This window comes from Suricata suricatta, chromosome 3 (genome assembly GCF_006229205.1).
Source record: "Suricata suricatta isolate VVHF042 chromosome 3, meerkat_22Aug2017_6uvM2_HiC, whole genome shotgun sequence".
Lineage (NCBI taxonomy): Eukaryota > Metazoa > Chordata > Mammalia > Carnivora > Herpestidae > Suricata > Suricata suricatta.
In genome coordinates, this window is record NC_043702.1 from 103,084,444 (window position 1) to 103,105,773 (window position 21,330).

Genomic DNA, 21,330 nt, shown 5'->3' on the forward strand with positions numbered 1-21,330 from the left:
CAGAATCAGTCTACATTTAGACAGTATACTGGGCTCATCATGTCCCCCAAATTCACCTTTTATATAGAATTAGGGTTATAATACATAATTAGCTAAGATAAAATCTTGCTGGATTAAAGTGGACCCTAAATTCAATGACTGGTGTCCTTATAAGAAGAAAGAATGTGGATACATAGACTCAGAGATGCATGAAGACACATAGAGAAAAGAACATGTGATATGACAATAGAGACAGATTAAAATTATGCTACAAAGCAAGGAACACCAAAGATTGTCATTTCCCAACAGAAACTAGGAGGCAACAGTGAAGAGTTACCCCTAGATCCTTTAGAGAATGTATGGAAATGCTGACACTCTGATTTCAAACTTTTAGCCTCCAGAATTAAATGTAACAGCAATTCTAGGAAACCAAAAAGACAATATTGGAACCATAACACTGGATGAGATGGTCAAAGGCAGTAGAATTGGTAGAGAAAAGTCCATAGACTGAGCCTTTAATGTTGCTCTTCAACATTAAGAGGGCAAGGAGAAATAGAGGAATCAGTAATGGAGAGGGAGGATGGCCAGGAAAGAAGGAAGGAAACTAGAATATGGAACATTCTGGATGCTAAGTGAAGAGTTTTACAGAGAAGAGAGTGATTGTAGACAATGTTAATGAGAGTGAAAATGGGATTTGGGGTGGAAAATTGGATTTAACATGAAAGTCATTGATGACCTTAGTAATGTAAGTTTGAGTGAGATCTTACTGGAGGGAGTTTGAGGGTAAATGGGAGAGAGGAGCTGGAGACACAAAATATAGATAAAGCCTCAGGAGATTTACTGTAGGCCAGAAGAGAACAGAGAAATACAGCAATCACTAAAGTTAAGAAAGTTGAAGATATTTCTTTTCTCCTTCCTTCCTCCTTCCCTTCCTCTCTCTCTTCCTTCCTTCCTCCCTCCCTTCTTCCTTCTTTCCCTTCTCTTCCTTCCTCAGCTTGCTTGGTTTCCTCTTTCTGGAAAAATGCTAATAGGAATAAAGTAGTGCAGAGGATTAAACAAAAACTATAAAGGAAAGAGGGCTTGCCTGAAGGATGTGTCCAAGTACATGAGCAGGATGAGAAGGAATGCATAAAATGATACTGGGTGAGATCATAGACAGTTCATCTAAGTTAAAGAGAAGAAGGTAAAACATATGGGTTCAGAAATTGATGGGTTAGTAAATATGGTCACAGGAGGCTGTGGTACTTATTTTCTGGTTGCTTCAGTTTTCCTGGAAGAGCAGGAGCATCTACTTAGAGTAGGGAAGAAGGCAGAGGTGGAGGCCAGAGGACAGAAAAGAAGACATTAAAGAACTGTCTGAGCCTGCAGATGCACCAACTTAGTAAATGTGCTGAGACAGAGAGGACACAAGAAAGCTGGACCTTGGTGGGGCTGAATCTGAAGTGGCCTACCAGCAGTCGGCATAGTTTGTATTGTCTTCTGCCAGCTAAACCAGGCAGAAGTAGAGAAAAGGTGGGTTTCATTTTAGTAAAAGTTCTACCAAGCAAATATGTCCATTCAGTGAAGAGTGACCAAGAGAATAAAGACCCTACAGGAAAGAATGATTTACAGTGATAGACCATGTAGTTTTAGCTGGGTAAGGAGAGAAGAGAGGACATGAAGGCATTGAGGAACAATAAGTAGTTGGTAAAATTGTTTTTTCTCTGGATTATGGGAATCCAGGCATTAGAAACAGGGAGCCAGAAAGGGAGAAGGTTGTATTCAGAAAGTGGAATGCTTATAATTGTGGAGGGGCTGTAGTTATTAGCAAAACAAATACTGAAATCAATATCAGATCAAATTCTGATATTGATTCCATGATGCACTAATCAATCATGACCAATAGCCTGGAAGACATTGTTACAACACAGGTACTGAGGTAGGTGTGCACGGATATAAAGGCAGGACTGCATGGATCACATCAGATGCATGAGAGAGAAGAGGTTTTCTGACAAAGACCTGGGTGAGGAGCATTCCAGATGAAGAGAAAAGCAGGTGTTAAGACTCTAACGCAGGAGTGAACTTAGCACATTAGGGGAACATAAAGTCGGTCAGTAGTAGTTGGAACTTAGTGAGTGAGGGCAAATGTGGAATGCAAGATCAAAGAGGTGTAGGAGAGGGGTGCCTGGGTGTCCCAGTTGGTTGGGCATCTGACTTGGGCTCAGGTCATAATCTCACGGTTGGTGGGTTTGAGCCCCTCATCAAGCTTTGTGCTGAACATTTGCTCAGAGCCTGGAGCCTGCTTCGGATTCTGTGTCTCCATACTTGCTCTCTGTCTCACTCTGTTTCTCAAAAATAAATAAATGTAAAAAAAAATTTTTAAGAGGTGTAGGAGAAGATCATATAAGATCCTATAGGCCATGGCAAACAATTTTGGATTAATGTTTTAATCAGTGGCATCAAAATTCCAAAAACTTATTTCGACTGCTGTGTAAAGAATGGATGAGTGTGGGGAGAGTAGGCAAGATTAGAATCTGAGATGGGGCGCCTTGGTGGCTCAGTCGGTTAAGTGTCCGGCTTCCGGCTTCTGCTCAGGTCATGATCTCACAGTTCGTGGGTTCAAGCCCCATGTCGGGCTCTGTGCTGACAGCTAGCTCAGAGCCTGGAGCCTGCTTCGGATTCTGTGTCTCCCTCTCTCTCTGACCCTCCCCTGCTCATGCTGTCTCTCTCTGTCTCCCAAAAATAAAAAAAAAATAAAATGAAAAAAACATTTAAAAAAAAGAATCTGAGAGATAAATGCAGATGCCTTGTAATAGTTCAAACGACAGTCAGTGATGGATTCAAGGAAGGTGTTGTAGCTGAGCTGGAAACGGGCATGAAATGCAGGGTTTAGTTTGTACAGAATAGGTGGCTGCTGATGCCTTGGGTGTCATGTATGGTCTTCGTGTATGCAGGGGTGCTAGTGAAGGAACCCAACAAAACCAAAACAACTCCCACAGCTTTGGAGTGAGCACCCAGTTCGTGGGTGGTGCCACTGAATGGGGCAATGAAAATGGAAGAGAAGCTAATTGGTGACTATAATCTGGTCAGTAGAGACTAAGGGGCACATAGGAAGCCACATTAGTAGGGATTGATAGGGATTGATACGGAATGGAAAAGATTCAACATGTAAAAGAGCTCCTGCTTTCAACGTGAAATGATAAAGCAAGAAACTGACAATGCTCTATGGACAGAAATATAAGAATGAACTCCACTGCAGGGGTCCAATGCCTTCATGGGCTTCTCTTTTGATGTTGAAGGTTTTTGTACATCAGCCCAGTCACACATGTGTCTAAAGCCTGTTATGGGGCCCCTTTCTATAAGAACAGGTTTAGATTCTTTGTCATTCTAGGGCAAGCCTTCTTTGCCTGGCCCCTCTCTTTACTGCTCTGTTCCAAGATCCCACTCCAGGTACAGGATATTAGTTTTTCTATCTTTCAGAATGAGAAGCTTGCTTGGGTGCATATCTGCTAAGATTCTCATCAGTGCTGGTGGTTTATAGCTTTACTGCTCCAAGCCTGGTAAAATTCAGCCACAATGCTCTGCTTAAATTTCTACAACTACATGAGCCTATTACTTTATATATATTGTTTTCCTAGGTAATTTCTACCTTCTATCAATAATCCTCTTTCTCTGAAAAACTCTTTTTTATTACCTCAACTCTTTTAACAGTTCATTGTTTTTGAATTCACAAAATATGCATTATGTATTGTCTGCCAATTCATTCACCTTTCTCTGTCCACCCAACCGCATGTCTTTGGAGTCAACACGGTTTAGTGGAAGGAACATATACTTTAAAGTTCTGTACTCCTGAGTTTGAATCTCCTTCTCCTCCTCCTCCTCCTCCTTCTTCTTATTTATTTGTGTAGCTGTTTACCTCCCTGAAAATCGATTTCCTAATCTGAGGATTTTATTTTAAAAATATCAATATCTTTCTCTCAAAAGTAAATAAATGTACTACTGAGTTAAATGCCCAAAACATAGTAGGCACTTAATAGCAAGCAAGCATGACCTTGCTTTTGCTTTAAACTAGACTGTGAACTTCTTAAAGATAGAACTGTAGCATTGCAACTGTTGTTTATTTAAATTCTGACACACAGTAGGCATTAAATAATTATCAGTTTATAATTTTGTAGGAGTGGTAATAAAATTCTCCAGAGTGGATATTTTATTCAACAAATGCCTTCTAGAGATTAAGATAGCAGACCCTGCATTATACTCTGTAGACACAAAGATGAATAAGCCACTATCCCTCCTAGGAGACCTTAAATTCAAGGAGAAAGTAAAAATAATCATGATAAATTGAGGTTTTTTTGTTTGTTTGTTTGTTTTTGGTTTTTTGTTTTGTTTCATTTTTTACTAAAACTGAGCACAGTGGCAATCTAGTAAAATATTTTGTCAATCTTAGGAGTGAGTAGAGACCTGGGTCTCATGAGATGGGCTTTAATGAATGAGGAGGAACTTACCAGGCAGAATAGGAGTCAGGGGTATGATTCCAACTAAAGAAAAATAAAAGCACACAGAGATAAGGAGGAATACTATTTAAGGAGATGCTGAGCATTCAGGTATGATTCAGATATGGGTAATATGTAGGTGATATAGTTGGAAAGGTAAAAAAAAAAGGCTTTGTATGTCAGGCTAAGAAGTTGAAATAGATCATGTAGAATTAAGGAGGCTTGGATTTTTTTAAATGATTCATCACTTACATATAACATCCAGTTCTCGTTTTAACAAGTGCTCTCTTTAATACCTGTTTGTCCTGCCCTGGCCTGTGGGGCAGTAAATCGGGTCCGTTCCTGAGGGGGGAAGAGAGAATAGGGCAGGAAGGGGAGCACAGAGAGTGAGGCAAGAAAAGCGATTTCTGATCAAGCCCGTTTATTGAGAAAATATCCACACTTTTATAGGGTTTGGGGCGGGAAACTGACCCAGGTTGGTTACCAGGTAACAGAGTCAAATGATTATTAGAAAAAGGGAAACCGAAACTGAAACTCCAAACACAGCATCAAAAGGAGAGCCCAGTCTTGCGTCTGCGATGCTGGGCAGGGGTACGATTAAGTCCCAATGCAGTTGATCTTTTGTTCAATTTGGCTTCTCCCGTCTGGCCCAGTCTGGCCATCTCCAATCCCTGGATCAGGAAATGCGCTCTCCTGGCCTCTAGATGTTAATCTTGTTTTTCTGGCCGGACCCCATGGGGAGTGACATATCCTTGCCTGAGGTGGCTGAACTCAGCAGCTCCCTACAAATACCCATCACCCATTTAGCCCTTCCTTCCTTCCTCCATTCCTTCCTCCCTTTCTTCCTCCCTTCCTCCCTTCTTTCCTTCTTCCAAACTTACTGAGTATTTATCATATGCCAAGCACTGGGAATCTAAGATATGTGCAGATCATCAAGGAGTTTATAGATTTGTATGAGAGACAGGTGAGATATAGATAACACTACTCAGTACCTGCTAGGATAGAGATGAACATAAGGCCTGTAGGGGCAGAAGGCAGCAATGATTGCATCAAAACTCCTAAGAGGATGAGATCAATAGTTGCATGGCTCTGGAAGAGCTTGTGGAGGTATTTTAGACAAACTGGAATGTTGGGAAAGCTTCAGAATACATTGACAGACAGCATCACTATGAGATTATTGACATCTAAGATGGATGGTTGTAAGGCAGGTGTAAGAAAAAAATGCATAAAATAGGAGCAATTTTTGAAATGGACAAACATATCCAGAATATGTATGCAGAATCTGTACGTGTATATGAATTATGCAGACAGTGGGATGGTAAGAGTCCAAATGCCCTCCCTCAAGGAACGTGGTATTTATTCCTACCTGACCCAGAGTTATCTATTACATGCTGATTTAGTTTATTGGGTTGAATTAAATATGAAAACACCAGGAGTCTGGAAGAGCATGAAACCCAACAGCCTAATAGTGCACAAGGTAGGCACTTCCCTACCAGGGGCCAACTGTGGCCCTGTGTCTGCACCACCGCACTATCACCCCTGTTCCACTCCTCTAAGCACCAAATATGCTGCGTTAGAGAGCTACTATTCATGTGTAAGTGATAAAAAAGCAGACAATAGTAGTTGGGCAATAATGTTTGGAAATATTCAATGGTCAGAGTCAAAAGGAGAGAGCGAACCAGGAAAACCATCATTTGCTTGTAGAGGTTCTTGTATCAGTGGGCTCTGTTGGATATTGGTTTCAAAGGCCAAACTTTTTTCTTCTATATATTCTGGTTTAGGTTATTTTACAGTCTTCTTTCATATTATGTGTTCTGAAATTCCATGAAGCTAATTATGAAGAAAAGGAATTATAGGACATGGTAGGAGTTGAAGAGAGAATGGAAAAGGATTCCATGTTATTCAAGTTTTCACAATCCAATTACAAAATAGACTCGTGGCTGTTTTGTTGTCCAACCTGGCGTTATGGTTTTTGTATACACACACACACAAACACACACACAAACTTTGTACCTATACTCAGGATTTTCCATATGGACCCAGATGCTATAGGAATAGCATATGTAATATCTTTTAAATTTTTTGAATAATGAAAGGATTGAGACATAGATCCCTAGAAAACAGTAATGATCAACTAAATGACAATGTTATCATATTTTTGTATTTTATGGGTCCTATTTTTCATTCTCATTTCTAATTTTTTTTCAAGGAAGCTTACAGGTTCGCTATCAGCTAAGCAAGGAAGAGACCCAGGTTTTCAATATGGATGCAGAGAATTTTGCCAATCGAAGGATGCACCACTTGAAGATTAACCGGGAGGGAAGAGAGCTTACCATTCAGGTACCTTCTTCTTGTTCAGCCAATGTGCTTTGGCTGTTCGACACAATTTTCTGTGCTTCTACCCTGAGCCACATGTGCTGGGGATAGATATCAACCACACTTGGCTCAGCTTTGGACAAACTAGACCAAAGTGAACTATGGTGAGCTCCTGTCTTCCTAACAGCATGCACATCACCTGAGTTCTTGCTAGAAATGCAAATTCTTGAGCTTCACATCAGATCTACTTAGTCAGAAACTATTTTGCAGGAGAGGTAGCAAGTGATTCTAAAGGCTAATCAGGTTTGATAACCCTGAATTTGAGTATAAGAGGAAGATGCACAGATGAAGAGGAAATCACAAAAGGTTGGCAAGCACTGGGATCAAAATGTGCACAAGTGATTTGGGAGCATGGAGGAGGACACTGATCTCTTCTGGTCATCGGTACCTGTTTCTTAGAGAAAGTTAGGAGTAACTTTCTCTGGTTAGTCTAGAAGGCGAATAGGAGTTGGCTAAGTGGAGAAGAGAGAAGGAAGGAGTCAGATGGCCGGTTCACATGAGCATTGGTAGAGATGTCCAGAAGAGCCTTGTGTGTGGCAGGCACCTGGAATTCCAGGAGTCTTGGTGTAAAGGGCAGCAATAAAAAGAGGGCACATCACGACAGAGAACTGGCAGAGTCCAGATCATCCCGTTCAGAGTCATGACCTCAAGTGAGCCCTGCCATCTGCCCAGTGATCACCCTTTATTTTTTAAACCCTCACTCCCTTGATCTCCTAGATGACAATTTAAAAACCTCCTTCTTTCTCCTTATACCCCAACCGTTTCAATGCTGTCTTCCCTTGTACATGATGACTTTGTTTTCTTCTTTCCTTTGAGAAATGTAGCATTCAGAAGAGAATACCCGTACACTCTCACCACTTCATCGACTCACTCCCCTGCGTTGGTGTCAGGCACTCTGTCTCCCTCATGTGGGTGAATATGAGCATGCATTAATTCTAGCTCATGCCAGACCAACCACCTGTGGGCCAGGTCTCATACCCACTCAAGAACGTCACTCCAGCCTTTATATCTTCCCGGCCCTTGTCAACATTTCCCAGTTTTGTTGGATGGCTTCCCAAAGCATAAACATGCAAAGATTGCTTGCATTAAAAACATAATTACAAGGGGTGCCTGGGTGACTCAGTTGGTTAAGCATCTGGCTTCGGCTCAGGTTATGATCTCACGGTGGGTTTGAGCCCCATGTTGGGCTCTCTGCTGGCAGCTCAGAGCCTAGAGCCTGCTTTAGATTCTGTGTCTCCCTCTCTCTCTCTGCCCCTCCCCTGATCACACTGTCCCTCTCTGTCTCTCAAAGATAAATAAATGTTTAAAAAAATAAAAAAAACAAAATTACAATAATAAATAAAACAATAATTTATATGCAACATTATAAAAATGCTCTCTAGGTTGAGGAAGGAAACTTCTCTCTTATATGACTTCATATACTCTTCCATTTCCTCTTTCAGTTTATTGCCTACGTCCTTGGAAAAGTTTGTCTCCTTAGTCTTCTGAGTTTCCTTCCTTTTCCTTAAGCCTACATCAAATAAGGATTTTTCCCTGCATTGGAATAAAATTATGCTTATTTTTTTTTAATTTTTAACATTTATTTATTTTTAAGAGACAGAGATGCAGACAGAGTGTGAGTAGGGGAGTACAGACACACACACACACACACACACACACACACACACACACAGAATACAATGCAGGCTCCTGGCTCTGAGTTGTCAGCACAGAGCCTGATGTGGGGCTCGAATTCACAAACTATGGGATCATGACCTGAGCTGAAGTGGGAGGCTCAACCAACTGAGCCCCCACGTGCCCAAATTATACTTCTCAAGTCACTAATGGTCATACAGAATCCAGTGATCTTTTCCTTACTTGTCTTCTCATTGGCATTTGACACAGCAATTACCTCTGCTCTTGAAATAGACTCATATTTGGCTTCTAGGACATCACTTTCACCTGCTGTTTCTCCTACATCTGCTGGTTGTTCATTCTTTTCTCTTTTGTTGACCTCCCATCATCATTCAGCCTGGAACATCCCCAGACTCATGTTCATATTCTTCTGTGTCTATACTCATTCCATGTCTAATCTCATTCAGACTCACAACTTCAAATGCCATGGGATGCTGCTGAATGAATCCCAAACGTGTATCTAGCTCCAATCCTTTCCCTGAATTCCAGATTTATCAATGCCTACTTGGCATATCTATTTGAATGTCTACTGGGCATCTTGAACATTACATATTTCACACTAAGTTTTTGAGAATCTTACCCCAAACCCTTGCCAATCCCATAATCTTCCACATCTCAGTCCATGGTGGCTCCATGCTTGCAGTTTCTCAGCCTAAACATTATGGTGTCATCTCAGGTATCTCTTCTCTCACATGTAACATCATGCTGATCAACAGCTTCTACCCTGCCCCAGCCACTCTCATCTCCTCCTTAGACTCTTAGAGTTTGCATCTTAATTTACAGTTAGACCCTTGCTTCACTTTTTGTTGCCCTGAAAGCCATTCACACCATGGCAGCCAGAGAGATTGTATTAAAACATTAGTCTTAAGGTGCCTGGGTAACTCAGTCAGTTGGACATCCAATTTTGATCAGGTCATGTTCTCACAGTTCACAAGTTAAAGCCCTATGTCGGGCTCTATGCCGACAGTTCAAAGCCTGAATGGAGCCTGCTTCAGATTCTGTGTCTCCCTCTCTCTCTCTGTCTTTCCCCTGCTCATGCTCTGTCTTTCTCTCTCTCAGAAATAAATAAACATTAAAAAAATTTTAAAAACAAACAAACAAACAAAAAAGCACAAGTCAGATGGTGGTGCACTTCCATCTAAGCACTTTGATGGTTTTCTTTCTCATCAAAGCCAAAGACCTTCCAGTGGCTTATGGGGATCTCCATGGCCAGCATCCACTGCTCCATGTCCATGCTACTTCTCATATATCAGTATTTTCTTTGACTCCCCTCATGTCCCTCAGGGCTCTTAAACTTACTTAAGTATGTTTTTCCAGAGCTCTGTGGTCCATATGTCTACATTCCTGCTTGCACTTATACTTCTTTCAGGACTCCATTTAAAAAACTATTCTTAATGAGGCTCTTTTTGATCACCTTATTTATTACAGCAACCTAGCCCCTTGACTTCCACCCTGCAGTGCTTGAACACTACCTAACATTCAATATAATTTATTTATCTAATTTTTTCCTCTCTCTCTCCCATAGAAGACAGGGATTTTTCTCTGGTAATGACCACAGAACTCCCACTTTGTCAAGCAGTGCCTAACATTCAACAGGTGATCAATAAATATTTATAAATGAAATGAATGCATTCCACAGGGTTTACTATGGAGGGGATCAAATTGACCCTGTGGAGAAGTGAAGAGAAACCGTAAGATTTTAGTCATGGAAAGGAGCATGATTACATTTTCATTTTCAGAGGGCTCACTGTGATAACTGCATGGAAATATACATTTGATTATAAGATAGAGACCAGTCAGAAAGAGATGATGAGGGCCTCTATTATTGCAGTAGGTGGAACCATGGAGTTGAAGATGTGAAAAATAACCTCAGTATCATTGTGTGACCTTTTTGATGTGAGCTACGGGGGAAGTCAAGGTTAACTATTAGTTTTTTGGGGTTTTTTTCTTATTGATTAGAAGTTCAGTAATAAATGCCAAATATATGGTACAAAACAATCCATAAGTGATTATCATTTATTGAGTTTACCTCTAGAATTTACTCTTGAAATAAGGGGGACACATCTTTGGAGAAAGTTTGGGCTGGGGCAAGATTGGAGGATGAAAGGGATGGAAATGAAGACTTTTTGTGTGAGTATTTAGACTGAGGTCCTGATGGTACATAAGGGGTGCATTCTGGTGGCATATGTATATATGATTGATTTCTCCTTTCTTCTTTATATTTCCTGTATTTCTTTCCACAAGTGAAAGACACAGACAGGTCAGTGGGAGGACAGTAGAAGGTATTTCCTTCTTTTTGCCATCAAAAGGATTTCTACCAGTCAGTTTAACAATCAATAATAAGCAGGTATTGGTTGAGAACATATAGCTCCCAAAACACTGAGGGGGCAGAAAAAAACTGGAGCCAGAGACTTTTTTGAACTCTGAATCAGTTTATTGACACAGTAACACAACACACCTACCTCCCTGAGACCCCCACTCCTCTTACCCTATCTAGGTCTCTTTTTCCTCCCTGCTTAGAACGATTCAGTAAAAACAGGAAAAGGTAGGCTCTTACTGCATCATCAATCCTGCCCTTAGGTTGTGTGGAGCAGGGTGTAGCCATCACTCAGAACCTGTTGCAGAGAAAGGGCAGGGGACATCACTACACCCTACCGACCAGAGGCATCCTGTCCCTAAAATCAGGCCTCTCAGGCCTGGAGTTGCTATACCTCCACATCTTTCTTTCTGATGTTAATAAGGAGGATGGGGTGGGGGCTGGGCCCAAAACAAGGAGAAAGTACTCCTGGTGATACTGGAGAATTGTAATTTGGCTACTGTCTTTTTAAGGTTTGGTACCCACCAAATCCTCTGGCCATGGAGGTGAACTTCAGTGTTCCTATTTCAGATGCATTCATGACATTGAACAGATGAAGCCAGCTTACCAAAATACCAATTCAGCAAACTGTAAAGAAGGGGGTGTCAGGCATTTTTGAAACCCAGTAGTTAGTTCATTCTTTGGAGAGATGAAGATCTCAAGGTCAAGGCATCCCTACAGGGAGACAGACTTGAGTGCGAATTCCTGCTCCACCACTTGCATTATATGATGTTAGACTGTAATTCACCTTTCTGAGCCTCCGTCTACTGCTCTATTTAAAAAAAGAGCTGAATGGGGAGGGTTTAAATCCAACTGGTCTCAGTTTTTTGTAAAAATTATATGAAAGATAATTAGATAAAAGACCAAGCATGACACCTGGTATGTAGGACGTACTCAGAAAAGATTTGCTCCATTTTCTTCTTTTTCCATCTCATGTAAAACTTGAAAAGAACACCGGGTATCCTCCATTCTGAGATCAACAAGCCTTCTCTGGTCCAGATTTCAAACTTCAGACATCCCACAGTTTTAAAGGACTACAGTGCTCCACCCCTTCCCACCTCACCAATTATAATGAAAACAAAAACAATGCTAAACCATAAAATACACAAAAGGAAGCCTGATGATATAATGCATTTCCCACTGAAGCCATCGATTATTGGAATAAACCAGATAAAAATGCTTGAAGCCCTAAAATGGGTATTTGTGGGGCACCCCTCTTTTTGACATGTGTGCTTTTGTCCTATGAGTTGGCTAAGTTTTTCAGAGGTAACCCAGCACCTGAACCAGTACTGGTGCTCAGTTGCCCACATCCCTTGTCAGGATTATAACCTGTTCTCAAGTCTCCCTACTCCATCAGTAGTGTCAGGTATCGTTCGAGTCATCTTACCTTCCTCTACCAACCTTTACGAATACTCATCTTGCCCTAAAGACTCCTTAATTGTCATTTACCTCCTTCTCTCCCTCATTAGTCATTGGTTTAAGTGCTACAGACCAGGTAAGTCCCCCAAACAGAACAGCAGGGGAGGGAGGATTCATGTACTTGACCAGTGAGCTCTCCCATGTGTGACATTTGGGCATGGGCCTGTCAAGGTTCAGGGACAACTTGCACGGGAAGCTGGCCCTGGGGAGCCCGGGGAGGAGGTGAGGGGCAGAAGCTAAGAGAATCACAGCTCAACCTTCAGTTCTAAGAATCTCCCTACTGTTCTCCACTCAGCTGGAGACTCCAGACACTTGAGCCTCCTCTCCCACCTAGGCAAGAGCATGTGAGGGGAGGCCTCCTCCCTCTGCTGGAGGGTGCAGCTTTAGAAAGTAGAAGAGGTAGGGGAGAGCTCTGAAGTAGGGCCAGAGGAAACCCCTGAGGGCAAGAACTGAATCTGAATCCCTGAGCACTGATCAGACTGTGGACTAAAACCCTATGTTGTACCTAAAGGTGAAGGGCTGCCAGGCAGTGAGAGGTATACTGGTGGTAGCACCGACTCTGTCCTCATAGCTCCCAGATAGAAAGGGAATCAATACAGGATGTCTGTTCATTCATTCAACAAACTTGTGTTGGGAGATACTTTGCCAGTTGCTGTAGTAGGTCCTACAGAAAACATATAGTCAATAAGATGTCTAAATTTTCAGAGGCAACCAACAGTATAGGGAGAGAGAGGGGGAGGGAGAGAGAGAGAGAAGCAGATCACTATAATGCATCACTTTAAATGCAAAATTAGAGGCAGAGAAAAACATTACCATGAGGATAGAAAAGAGTGTCAACCAATCTAACCAAGACAGCAAGGAAAGCTTCCTGGAGAAGGTGGACTCCAGGAGCATGGAGAACAGTGTTCAGCATATACTAGATACTCAAGCATTTGTTGAATGAGTTTTGTAGAAAGACAGAAATGAAAACTACAGTGACTGTCTACAGGCTGCTCAAATACGGAGACAGGCATGGACAAGGAAAGCAAACACCATGTGGAGTGATGGGTGGGCCACGTGACAATAGGTCTGGGCCTGCCCAAGTTAATGATCGCTAGGACATCACCTCCTCAGTCTGTAAAACAGGGGTCATAATGCCAATCTCATAGTATTCTAGGAGGCATGTATCGTGAAAGCTGTTTCAATATGATGTCTCAAACATACCAAGGGTTCGATAAATAGCAGATATTATTCCAGTCTAATTTCATAAATGAATAGTAATAAAGCATCCAACCATGAGCCACAGTGACAGCCAATGACTTCACTCACAGTGGAAACCACTACAGACAGAACCTAGAGTTTCCTGGAGGAGTAATCTTGGAGGGATCATCATGGCCATGGAACCTGGGTGAATCGAGTCCCAGCCCTGAGTCAGCTGCTCCCCTAGGGAAGAGCGGGGCTGGGCACACAGCTTGCAGGGCTCTTAGTCTCCTTTTCCTTCCAAATGAAACTGTAAGATAAAGAGGATCCTTTGTAGGAATAGCCTCATGTGAATGTTCAGCATAGAGCCTAGAAAAAACTGCAGATGACTAGACCAAAAAGGCTGAGAATGGATGGGTAAAACTGACCTGGAATGAAGAGGCAGGGAAGGAGACTGAGCTGGATTAGAAAAGGAGAATTCCCTAAAAGATTATTGTGCAAATAAAGTCCTAAAAATCCCAGTGGTGGTTTTGCTAGCCCCTGTGAAGTGGGTTTATCAGGAGTTCCTGTTGATGATGACTATTCAGCGAGTCTTTCCTCCCCGTGGTCCAACTTTCTGTCACCCTGAAAGGTTTGCAGGGCATGAATGAGACTAAGTCAGAATTATTGTAGCAAATGAAGCAGTGATGGCCCTAAAGACCAAATGGGGAGAAAGGGGGTAAGGGGGAATGAGTGCCTATTTTCCATAATGGCAGTTGTGCACAGCCTGTTCCCAAGTAGGCTTCATTTGTTTGCTTGTTTGCAACAAAGGGCTCTTGAGAAAATCTCAGTGGTGAGATAAGTACCTGTCAGAAGCTGTACAGAATTTCCCAGGGAGAAGACGTGTGTGAAAGCCTTTATTTAACCAAAAGGGAAGAAAAGGGTATTTTGTGTGCATTATGGGAAAATTAGGGGAACATTTCTCATCTCCCCAGGGAAAAATCCCAAAGAGGGGTCTGTTCTGTGCATGTTTCCAAGCTTTTTCCAGATGGGAGGGTTTTCTGCCCTTTACGTGCAGTCCCCTGCTAATGCATCTTTGTCTTCTGTTTCCCTGCAGGTAGATCAGCACCTGCGACTCACCTATAACTTTTCCCCAGAAGCCGAATTCAGGGCCATACGGTCCCTCACCTTGGGCAAAGTCACAGGTTTGTTTTCTCATCCTTTCTTTTCCAGTGGGCTTCGCTGAAATAAATGAAGAAATAAATAATTTCCATCGGGCTGGTTAGTGATTCAAATCTGGAGCCTCTCACTCCCATATGTAAGCTCTGAAACCAAGATTTCTGGTATAGGAGTTGCTAAGACATGTGGGGCAGGCTTGGGGGCTGGCATTTGTATCTATTTTATAGAAGCCCGAGAAGGCAAATTAACACAGACATTAAGTAAAATAATATTTACTTACTTTCTAGTTAATTAATTAATTCTCAGTGTTTGTTTTTTACTTATATTGTCTTAATTTTTACTCACAGAAACTAAGGATTTGAGCTACCCAATTATTGGATTGCTCAGCTGCTCAGTCTCTATTAATTCACCACCAGCTGAAAGGGGATTGAAATCCCTTCCTATAATAGTGGATTTTCTTTTTGTTCTACTGGAAATTCTGTGAATTTTTATCTTCTATACCATGAGCGTCTTTACGAGGTGCATGTAAGATTGAAATTTTTATATCTTGATGAATTGAACACTTTTTTCATACTAAAGTGGTCTTTTTAACTTCATGTCTCTCTGTGGTCAAATCTACTTTGTCTATTATTAATAGAGCTGATTCACTTTTGCTTTAGTTAGTATTTGCACGGCCTGTCTCTTCTCATATATTTCCTTTCCATTTTTCTTTTCTTTCTTCTTTTTTCCTTTTTGTATCAAATTCAAGTATGGTGCACATATAGTGTTCTATCTCTTTCAGGTGTACAATATAGTGATTCAGAGTTCTGTACCTTGCCCTGTGCTCATCATGATAAGCATACTCTTGATCTTCCTTTTTCTTAAAGCCTCTGTGTGATCTCATGAAGAACACAAGGCTGAATTTTGTGCTTTATCCAATCTGGCCATCTTTGTGTTATAAGTTGGCAAATGTAAGCTTCTCTGCATTTGTGTATGGTTGGATTTGTTTCTGCTTCCTTATTTTCCATTGATTAAACTTTTAAGGCATTTCAAATAGGAATGCATTTAATGCCGGAAATGAGTTGCTTTCAAAATGGTGGCATCCCTTCCAATGTTGGTAGATTCTTGTTATGGCCTCTTGGAATGACTCTTCAGCAGTTCCAAGCGGATATATAGGGAGGTATTAACTCTGAGGCCATCATTGAGAAGAGGCTGGAGTCCAGAAGCCACTGAGGCCCCAGTCCTGCATGACTCCCCTATAGGAGAAGGAAAAGGCCTCTGTCAAGGGATGGCAGCAGACCCCTCATGTTACCATGATTTTGCTTGCCAGTAGAAAGAGCTGAAAAGGCATAAAAATGACTTCTTTCTCACTGCAGCCTTCCAGATCCATAAACGTATTTAATTTCCAGAGCATGATGTGTGTCCAGAAACACAGATGCAGCCAGGTCTGGAAAATGTTGATTTTAGTCTCCAAAATCGCAGTCAAATGAGCCCATCAACACTAACCAACTTCTAGATTGAATTTTGTTTGTATGTTTGTTTTCTTGTTTCCATCCTCCCTCCTATAATAATAATAATTGTTTTATGTAGATACTTTTGTTGATTTACCAATGCAGATACTGTTTGACTTGTTCCTCACTCCTCCAACTTTTTTTTAATGTTTTATTTATTTATTTATTTATTTATTTTTGAGAGAGAAAGAGAGACAGCATGAGCAGTGGAGGGTCAGAGAGAGAAGGAGTCACAGGATCTGAAGATAAGCTTCAGGCTCTGAGCTGGCGGTCAGCACAGAGCCTGACGTGGGGCTTGAACCCATGAACGTGAGATCATGACCTGAGCCAAAGTCAGACGCTTAAATGACTGAGTCACCCAGGTGCCCCACTCCTCCAACTTTTTATTTATTACTGGGTTTGATTTCCTTCCTTCTGAAGTAAATCTTTATGAATTTCTGTTGTAGAAGTGTCCCTTGATCTGATAAAGGACTTTATTTCACCTGTTTTCTTGAAAGATAATGTTTCTAGACATACAAGTCAATAAGGAAGGGTATTTCCCTCCTGATACTGAAGGAATTGTTTAGGTGTGCAATGGAACCAACTCACACTATCTCCTAAGAACCTGTTACACACATCTGTGCCCAATTCTTCATTCAGTGATGTTACAATCCAGTCTGAAATTGGCTAACTTCAGAGTGTTCATGGAGATCAGAAATGCTACATGGCTTCTCTGTTGCTGGGGAGCAAGTTTTAAACCCTCACCAGTATATAACCAGTCTTCTGTCTTTTGCTATTATTGTTGAAAAGGTGGCTGTCAGTCAGTCCTGCCTTTGAAAGTGCTCTGACCACCCTGAGCCCCAACCCATACAAGCTCCTCTAAGGTGATCTCTTTCATTTTGGTGTTTTGTAGTTTGATTACCTTGCATCTGATAGTAGATTTATTTTTAAGTATCTTATTTGATATGTTTGCTTCCTGTTTGAATCTCTTTATTAGGTTCTTATGTATCTATGTATCTAGTTCATATGTACTATTTACAAAATATCTATGGGTTAGTTCTCAAAAATTCTCAGCATGTGAAATCAGGCTTCATTCTTATTCTCTATTCAATTATTTTAGACTTGCACTAGATAAATCTTTGATTTTCTATCTTCATGTTTCTTACTATACTTTTATATAATAAGGATTTTTTTTTGTCTACCTTGAACTCTGGGCAATGTATTGGGTTTTATCTTTATATTCACTAATTCTTTCTTCTTCATCTCTCCCTAATATCTCCTTAAAACATTCAATGAGATTTTTTATCAATTACGTTTTTTATTTTTAAAAGTAATGTTTTCTTCTTTTTCAAAAGTATCTGTCTATTAATGTTTTTTCTTTTTTTTGTTTCTATAGTTTTATGTCTTATTATGTTAATAGCAATAGAACATAACTCTGTTCAATAGTGTACATTTTTTTTGTTTTTCCTCTGGCAATCCCAATATCTGAAGTACATAGGGGTCTAAATCTGTGAAATTTTTTTCTATTTTTATGTATGATTCCTTATTTGTGTGTGTGTGTGTGTGTGTGTGTGTGTGTGTGTGTGTGTGAGTATGTGTGTGTGTGTGTGCACGTGCACATATTTTGTTGAAATTAATTTGTAAGAACCTTGATCAAAAATTGGGAAGCTTTCCTCTGGGCAAGATTTGTGTTTTCTTCTGCCAGGTGTCAGAAGGTGCCACCAATTTAGGACTACTTCAAGTTCTTACTTTCTTCTTTTTTTTCCCCCCCAAAAAGAGAGTGCCTATAAAATTGAGCTGCAGACTTGAATGAGAGCAAGCCTGTGGCTGAAGTCTCAGCAGAAATGTTGTTCCTGTTAATATCATAGCAGGTCATGCTATTACTTTTGTTACTTATTTTTTGGTTTTTCAATTGAGAACTACATCAGAAATGGACAGGTTTTATGTTTAGTCCCTTTGCTGTTAGGCGATATTCTTTTCTAGTCTAACTTCGTGTGAAACTTTGTGTGAGGGAGTGAGGTTCAACATCTTCACGTGGCCAAGGCTGAAGGCTTAGATTTCTGTTCTTCTCCGGGATGGTGCAGCCATTTTCCCATGATACAACCCAGATGTTGGTGTATAGCTCACCACCTCCTTTTTTCCTCCTATCCCCGCAAAATGTCCTCCCAAAACATATGCTTCTTCTTTGTTCCTCAAGCTCAGTGAGATAGCAAAAGTATGTGTGTTGGTGTAAATGAAGCAGAATTAACTTTTTAGAATATCTAGTCTGTCACATGTTCTGTGCTACAGAAATGTATCTTGAGTCCTATAATCTTCACCGCAACCAACTTAGGTAATACATAAGACTGATATGGTAAAACTTTAAATAAGGGTACTAAATCATTGAAGGATACCTTGTCGTTTTGTTTTGGATACTTTCTGAGAAACAATGGGAAAGAGCTTGGTTAAAGGTTGAAGAATCCTTCACGTCCTAAGGATTGGAGACCTTGCCTGCTGGCTCCCTCCCCATCCAAACTGCTACCACTGCTACCACAGGATTCCAGTTAACCTCAATGCTTCTGGTTTATCAGAGGTCTCTAACTGGTGGTGAGGGAGAGGATGTGAGCCTAAGCTTCATCATTAAGGAAGGACACTAATTGCAGGGACTCCTTGGAATTAAGAGTATGGTGTACGGATAGAGGGAAGATATGAGTAGGGATGGTGTGGAAATGGGTGAGTGGCATTGATGGCAAATGAAATCCAGCCCTGCAGTTTTGGAAGAGCCTGGCACTGTATTGAACATTTTCAACTCTAAAGCAAGGATGTGCAAGCATTTTTCAGAGTAGATGCCCAGGGCAAACGAAGTAGTAAATCTATGGCCTCAGTTTTCTTCAGCACCTCTAATGGCAGTCCATTGTGACACAAGAACAAGTTATTTTTTTCCTCATTTTCTTTCTGCAAGAGGAAGGGCCTGTTGACCATTCTAGAGGATAGTGATTTAGTACCAACCTTGGTGCTCCGGGGTATGTGCTATATTTATACCATGATGAGTAAAACCCTTTCTTCCCTGAAAATTCCTATGATGCAGGAACTAGTCCATGAAAATAACTGATATAATCATTGAAATTAAAACCTGCATCACAGTTGCTCACCTCTGGGAAGTCATGGGGTGTTGCTAGGTTTATTTTTTGATTTACTGACACAGTTGAACAGTTAAGGGAGACTTTTTTTTTTTTTTAGCTTGGGACTATTGTATCCATGGGTTTAAGAGAAATTAACATTAAAAAAAGGAAAAATGAGTATGCATTTAAGCACATCATCCTTCTGGACAATATTATCTCTTTCTGGAAAATCATTTCATTCTTTAGAAAATATAGAAATGCTTTCTTTATGTTCAAATAATGTGACATAACTGTGTACTTCTACATCTCTGTTTAACTTGGCCTGGGCAAGAGATCGTGGATATTCAAACAGATCTTTCCACTTCTTCAAGTGCCTGAGTGGCTCATTTGATTGATCTTTGACTTTGGCTCAGGTCATGGTCTTGTAGTTCATGGGTTCAAGCCCCACATCAGGCCCAGTGCTGATAGCTCAGAGCCTGGAGTCTGCTTCGTATTCTATGTCTCCCTCTCTCTGCCCCTCCTGTGCTCATGCTCTGTTGCTCAAAAATAAATAAATATTAAAAAATTTTTTAAAACCCTTTACACATTTAAGATAAACTGTCTATTTTGGTTTTGGTTTTGTTTTAATTAATTTTTTCTGGTCCAGGTTTCCCCTAATTTACTGTACCAAAATATGTCATCAAATTTGATTGTAAGATTTAAAAAACCTGTTTGGGTAGAACTAATAAATAAGGAACTATAATTATTTTTTTTCCCTTAAAAAGAAGCCTTATTTTATTTTATTTTATTTGAGAGAGAGAGTGAGCAGCGACTAGGGGCAGGGAGGAGAGAGAGAGAGAGAGAGAGAGAGAGAGAGAGAGAGAGAGAGAGAGAGAATCTCAAGCATGCTCCACACTGAGTACAGGCCTAACATGGGGCTCAATCCCACAATGCTGGGATCATGACCTGAGCCAAAATCAGACTCAGATGCTCAATTGACTGAGCTACCCAGGCACCCCCTGAGAAGAGCCTTCTCCACTGCACTATAGATTTAGGAAAAAGCTGCTTTTTAAGATATGGAAAAATGTTAAAGTTCAAGTGGAAAGAAATTAAACCCCTGCATTTAATCCATAGCCACCAGATTCTGCATAGATAATAACAGACTTGCACTCAGGCACACTTACAGGAGTGTTTGTTTATGCAGACAGCATTTGCTAATACACTGCCCGTTTGCTGATTGTCTTCAAAGCTCACTTCGTCCTAAGAAGCCATAAGGAAATTGAAAGAATTCCTTCTTAATCTGCATAAAACCCAGCTAATCTGGACATTGCAGGGCTGGTGGTGAGCATGGGCAGAGGTTTTTAGTCTATTAAAATGAAGTGGGATTTGATTGTGTCTAGAGAGCAGGGTTCTTGAAGCCTGCCAAGTCCGTCACTTTTGAACTCTTAAGCCTACTGTGTGTCTTTTGCAACATCCGAGCATTGTTGAATGAATGCCCTGCTTGGTATTGCCTTAAATTATCTCTCAATCATATTGTAAAAGTGAATTATGGCTGCCATTTTTAGAAAGCAAAGCAGAATTTATGCATGTAAATGAAAGGTGGGCACTTCAATGTACTCATTTTGGAAGACTGGATACACCCTCACTTTGTTTTGATTTGGGTATAGTTGGGGACTCCTTCTGACTCATCTGGTAAAATTAGTATTAAACTGAGAATCAAAATTACAAAGTGAAAGACGCTCAGATTCTTAGGGGTAAAGTGACGCGTGTTTGGTTCAGTAATTGCTGTCATGTGACCATGGGGGAGGTGTACAATCTGTCTGCGGTTCCTCATCACTAAAAGGAGGATGACGATACTTGATTCATTTAATCCGTAGAGCTCTGTACGGATTTCATGAGGCTCTGTATGCACGGCATTTGTTATTTAGCGCACACTCAATAAACATTAGTTTAAGATTGTGGGAGCATAAAGTACTGATGTTTTGCTCTGTTTTACGACTCCAGAAAGACTACTATAAAGGTACCTTCTAAAAAGGCACACAAACATGTTCTAAGTGAGCATTTCTGAACCATGGTGTTTGCTGAAGACATGAGTGTGACTAGCAACGGGTTAGGGCTGTTCAAGGGCATACCGAGCTCACACCAGCATAAGCAGTGGTGACAACGGA

At 40.8% G+C, this 21,330-nt stretch overlaps 1 protein-coding gene across 2 annotated transcripts in view; it reads left to right on the forward strand.

The window, feature by feature from the left end:
* CNTNAP5 (contactin associated protein like 5) overlaps positions 1-21,330 on the forward strand; it is a 789,622-nt gene that overhangs the window by 728,978 nt on the left and 39,314 nt on the right. For both annotated transcript variants that reach the window (XM_029934734.1, XM_029934735.1), the window contains 2 exons: positions 6,661-6,791; positions 14,552-14,639. In XM_029934734.1, the coding sequence (XP_029790594.1) occupies positions 6,661-6,791; positions 14,552-14,639 (219 nt within the window). The remainder of the gene's footprint in view (positions 1-6,660; positions 6,792-14,551; positions 14,640-21,330) is intronic.